The sequence below is a fragment of the Sinocyclocheilus grahami genome, unplaced genomic scaffold (genome assembly GCF_001515645.1).
Source record: "Sinocyclocheilus grahami isolate Dianchi unplaced genomic scaffold, SAMN03320097.WGS_v1.1 scaffold160.1, whole genome shotgun sequence".
Lineage (NCBI taxonomy): Eukaryota > Metazoa > Chordata > Actinopteri > Cypriniformes > Cyprinidae > Sinocyclocheilus > Sinocyclocheilus grahami.
Genome location: NW_015505339.1, coordinates 1,600,091 through 1,605,908, shown reverse-complemented (window position 1 = coordinate 1,605,908; position 5,818 = coordinate 1,600,091). Strand labels below are relative to the sequence as shown.

Here is a 5,818-nt window from a genome sequence, read left to right as displayed (position 1 = left end):
TGTGTGTGTGTGTGTGTGTGTGCGTGTGTGCGCGTGTGTGCGTGTGTGTGCGTGTGTGTGTTCAGACAAAGCAATCTGTTAGGAGTAAAGTGCTAAAATCTATTAAAATCCACTGTCGATTTACCCAGAACATCAGAGCTGAATGCTTCATATCATTTGCAGCGTTTGACACAGTTTTGCCTTGAAAAATATGAACACGCTTCCAAATGGCCGCCGTATTACAGGCACACACACACACACACATAGCAGTACAGTAAACACACTGCAGTGCCAACACACCATGCCACAGATGGCACACACACACTCACGCACGCACGCAAACAAACTCCCAGGAGGGATTCAAATCCCCACAGAGTTTCCTTCCGGTCTGTGTGTGGCGGCGGTGTTGCATGGACCGTGTTTAGGGAACGGCAGCGGTCAGCATGGCTCCTCTACACCTCCTCTGCATTCCTGCAGATATCGCTCGTCTTCCTGCAAAAAAAAAAAGCGCAGCTCTGATTTTGAGCTTTCTCAATGTGTCCTGGTGCTGGGAGCCATGGTAACAGAGTGGTCTGATAACTGCTGTGTGTGGTGAGATGTTTCAGTGTGTGTAGGAGTGGGAGAAGTAGATGCTTTAATTTAGGAAATGGCTTAATTTGTATATACATATACATGTTTTGTTTTAAATAGAACATTTATCTTTTTGTGATGGGTAGGTTTTGCTTTAAGAGTGTGTCATGTGTTGTGTATGATGTTATTTATGCTGTATGTTCAACATATTTGCTGCTCATCTCCAGCGTGGTGCCTGAGAAATGAAGGTGTGAGCTCTGTGCTCCTTGGAGCCTCCAGCACGGATCAGCTCATGGAGAATATAGGAGCAATACAGGTGAGGATGCATGTGTGTATGTGGAAAGTGTCAATCAAATGCTAAGCCCCGCCTTAAAATCATTATTGACCAATCCCAGTGTTGCTGCCATATAGAGTGCTCCAGTTTCATTGGCTTTCAGATCATTGCAAAAAATGAGCTCTGTGACCAACAAAAGTTAATTCTTTAGGGATGCAAAATTCCGGGAAACTTTCCATGGGACTTAACGTGAATTTGAAATTTTAATCACCTGCACAGATAATTTCTAGAAGCCTGCACACTACAGCAGGTCGATTAAAGCCACACTACTGTATTTGAGCCCAACAAACTACATCTAGTCAAGTAAGTTTTGATGATATTAATAGGGTAAATATGTTTGATCTATGGTATTGAAGTTTAACTAGCAAATACTAAATCACAATGTTTTTATACAGTAGCTAGCTTGCCAGTAAATAAGATATTAGGACCCTATGAAATCCATTAAATTTTTTCCCAAATTCCATTTTATTTTTCCAAGTTCTGTTTTTTCAGTTTAAATTTTTCTGGATCCTGTTTTAATTTTTCTAGACTCTGCATGTCTAACTGATGGAAATCATGAAACTCACAATATTAAACAGAAGTTTTAACAAAAATAACATTTTAAAGCCCTTTGAAATATGTTTTTTTTTCTTTCTCAAATTCAGCTTTATTTTTACCAAATTCTTTTTTCCAATCAAAAGCATCTCTAACTAATTGATTTAATTTTTTTTTTAATTATATATATATATATACACACACACACACACACTATGTATGTAGCCTATATATGTGTGTGTGTGTGTGTATAAAGATCAACTGCTATCAAAAAATCAGAAACCTTTAAATAAAAATCAACAAGCCTATTTTCTATAGTAGTAGTACTATCATTACATTAAGTAATATAATTCTGTCAGAGTTTCTTCAAGTTAAACCAAACTTTTATTTTGACGGGCTGCTGTGAAGACCTTTAGATTTCTTCTTGTATATATGACGGTAGTTTTACTCAAAAGAAATGGTAAAATGCTCATGACCTGACTCTCACAGCAGTTCTAGAGATTGTTCATGTGTTCATGTACTCATATTTTGAGGTAGCAGAGACTGAAAACAGCGAGCGATATGTGTGTAGTAAACGAAACCATGCATCTGCATTATTTATTCACACAGAGACATGCAGAACATGCAGGATTCATTGGTATGTTTGTGGCTTAATATTCACAGACACTAGTCCATATCACCTTTTCATTTAAGTGTACTGACAGACCTACTTATGTATCCATCCAAAATTTGGCAAATTCCATGTCATTCTGCATTATACAGTAAATTCCGTTTTTATGATTAGATTCTGCTATTCCGTCCGCCTTTATATGCTAAATGTAAGCTCGCTCACATTTTCATTGACAATTTAATAGGCCAGCTTTCATGGTGCTAACTAGCTCAACTGTGATGCTGTTTCTTCTGCCTTCTGCTGGCCAGTTTTGTGTTTTATATACAATAATGTAGGTTATAGTTTGATGTAACACGCTGATTTGGGAGACAGCTTCAATTGTAAAATATTTTTACCATTCTAGAATTATTCCAGTTACAGTATTTCCAAAATTACCCAGTTTAACTTCCCATGGAAAGTTTCACCCCTTTGCAACACTTTTTCTTGCATCTTTCATAATAGTAATCTTCAAAAATTCACACAACTTGAATGAATTTTGAAGCCTAAATTGTTACAGAAGTCAAAAGCTAAACATAGGCTATAAATGAACTACACCAGAGTCACATGATTTCTGGCTTTATATTCAAAAACATTTTCCCTTAAAGTCTGTGTTCAAGTAGTTTGTAAGATTGTGATTATAAACACAGCAAGAAAAAACAACAAGGCTCTATTACTTGATGTATTTGATGTTGTAGAATAGCTTGTGTTCATCACAGACCTTATTTCAAGCATTTAACTAAAGACCCATTGACTTCAGCACGGTGGGACCAGAGGAGCTGATTTTGGATACACCATCCCTACAGCACTCTATTATTAGACATTAGAAGATATTTTTAACTGAAAGTTATCCCAAACCCAACATAAAACATTACCTAGCACTTAATAATGATAGAAGGTATCTATATTTTGATATTTCTTGCACAGATGTTTTAGTTAATGGCTATCAAATGAGTCTTTTCTGTGCTTAGCTGGATGTGAGAAGCATTTGCATCCATTCTGATTCAAACTCTCTGCCATTTTAATCATGTTACGGCAGTTTAAAAATATAATGATGTGCTTTCCAGTCTCATAAGTATAATCCGTTCGATTTTAATCACTTTATGAGCCCATTTTACAGCAAATCATGCTGTTCACAGAGATCTCCGTTCCTATGGGACATTCTGTAAAGCTGTAAAGCCTGTCTGAGCAGGTGGGCGGAGCTTAGCCATGGGTCAATATGGTCGGGAATACAGGTGCATCTCAATAAATTAGAATGTCGTGCAAAAGTTCATTTATTTCAGTAATTCAACTCAAATTGTGAAACTCGTGTATTAAATAAATTCTATGCACACAGACTGAAGTAGTTTAAGTCTTTGGTTCTTTTAATTGTGATGATTTTGGCTCACATTTCACAAAAACCCACCATTTCACTATCTCAACAAATTAGAATACTTCATAATTGTTGGCCTTCTGGAAAGTATGTTCATTTACTGTACATGTACTCAATACTTGGTTGGGCCTCCTTTTGCATGAATTACTGCATCAGTGTGGCGTGGCATGGAGACAATCAGCCTGTGGCACTGCTGAGGTGTAATGGAAGCCCAGGTTGCTTTGATAGCGGCCTTCAGGTCATCTGCATTGTTGGGTCTGGTGTCTCTCATCTTCCTCTTGACAATACCCCATAGATTCTCAATGGGGTTCAGGTCAGGCGAGTTTGCAGGCCAATCAAGCACAGTAACACCATGGTCATTGAACCAGCTTTTGGTGCTTTTGGCAGTGTGGGCAGGTGCCAAGTCCTGCTGGAAAATGAAATCAGCATCTCCATAAAGCTTGTCAGCAGAAGGAAGCATGAAGTGCTCTAAAATTTCCTGGTCTTTGTCAGACAGGTTCTATTTAAGTGATTTCTTGATTCAACAGGTCTGGCAGTAATCAGGCCTGGGTGTGGCTAGTGAAATTTAACTCCGCTTTCTACAAGAATGTGGTTAATTGCAGTTCTTTCATAATTTTAAAATAAAAATTTTCACGTAGGGCCACGTAGGTTTGGATAGCTTTTTTCCCTTAATAAATGAAATCATCATTTAAAAACTGCATTTTGTATTTACTTGCATTATCCTTGTGTAATATTTAAATTTGTTTGATGATCTGAAACATTAAAGTGTGACAAACAAGCAAAAAAATAAGAAATCAGGAAGGGGGTCAACACTTTTTCACACCACTGTATGTGTGCTGTGTATATTTATTATGTATATATAAATACACACACATACAGTATATATTTCAGAAAAATAGGTTATGTTTATATATTAAATTATAAATATAATTATTTATTTAATTATTTTAGTGCTGTCAATCGATTAAAAAAATAACTAATTAATCGCACATTTTTCTGAAATTAATCGCGATTAATCCCACCTAACACATTTTTTAAATATACTTTTATATTGCAATAATGTCACATTCAATCTTCAAATTAATGTACAAACAACAGAAAGACAGTATATTTTTTATATTTGTTTAATGGCATCTTTTTTATGACTGAAAGCCAGTATCACTAATACTGATTTCTTTATAAAATTAATATACTGTCTTTATGTTGTTTGTACATTAATTTGAAGATTGAATGTGAAATTATTGCAATATAAAAGTATATTTAAAAACTTTTATGTTAGGTGGGATTAATCGCGATTAATTTCAGAAAAATGTGTGATTTGTTTTGTTTTTTTATCGATTGACAGCACTAATTATATGTATGTATGTGGTTGTATATTTTGGTTGTAATCACATTCATGAATAACCTGGAAATATAAATATTCAGATATTAGGAGGATATTATTTAGTGAATATGAATTAAAATATTTTATTAGCTCATTTTTTTAAATCTCAAAATTATAAAAAAATGAATAAGAAAGGTGTGCAAATATTTTTTATTAAATATTTTGTACATTTACATAAGAGAACCACTTTGTAAGATACACTTTTTAACACCTGATTGAGAGCTATATATATATATATATATATATATATATAGAATCCACACTCAGTTTGCAACTCTTTTCACAGGTTCTTCCAAAGTTATCCTCCTCCATCGTGCACGAGGTGGACAGTATCCTGGGCAACAAACCCTACAGTAAAAAGGACTACCGCTCCTAGTGTGGAACCGGATGGGACCGGATGCTCCACACCCACCTTTGCCTGATCCTCCGTTCGCTTCAGCTTTTACTGAATGAGTACCGGCCGCATGAGACGGGCAAGCACCCACAAACCCTGGAGAGCAAGACTTTTAGAACACAAAGGGCAAGAAACATGTGAAAAATACACAAAACAAACAACAACAAAAAAGACACATCACTGACTGAGGGGTTGAAATGCAGGATAGAGAGCGATGCATTGAAAATATGTGCTTACGGATTCTTCCGTATGGGTACTTTAAAACCAGATCATTAGGGTAATTAGAACAAAATGAAAAATAATATGCTTAAAAACATTTTTTTTAAATAACATGCTTGCTTGGTTCCTGGAAGTATTCCGGTTTTCTCTTTGCTTTTTATTTATTTTATTTTTTTTTGTATTGAATGCATAAATGGAGCTCAAGCTGAAATAGGTGATCCATAGCCACTCGTGTGATCCATTTGGGTTTGCACACATCGTTCACATCATCGAGGTGTCCTGCCCCAGAACTCTTCACTGTGTCGTCTGCGTTACGTATGCACATGCCCCCCTTTCGCAGGCAAACCAATAAGCACTTTAAGAGAATAACAGAGGGTGCGGCTTTG

The 5,818-nt window shown here is 36.0% G+C and overlaps 1 protein-coding gene across 5 annotated transcripts in view; it reads left to right on the top strand.

Annotated features, from left to right (window-relative positions):
- LOC107592856 (voltage-gated potassium channel subunit beta-2) overlaps positions 1-5,351 on the top strand; it is a 187,737-nt gene extending 182,386 nt beyond the window's left edge. For 4 of the 5 annotated variants that reach the window (XM_016282427.1, XM_016282428.1, XM_016282426.1 and 1 more), the window contains 2 exons: positions 777-865; positions 5,106-5,351. In XM_016282427.1, coding sequence (XP_016137913.1) covers positions 777-865; positions 5,106-5,195 — 179 coding nt within the window. In that variant the 3' untranslated portion in view covers positions 5,196-5,351. Of the gene's footprint in view, positions 1-776; positions 866-5,105 lie in introns of those variants that run through there. The other variant, XM_016282429.1, reaches the window with a different exon arrangement.
- The last annotated feature ends 467 nt before the right edge of the window (positions 5,352-5,818 follow it).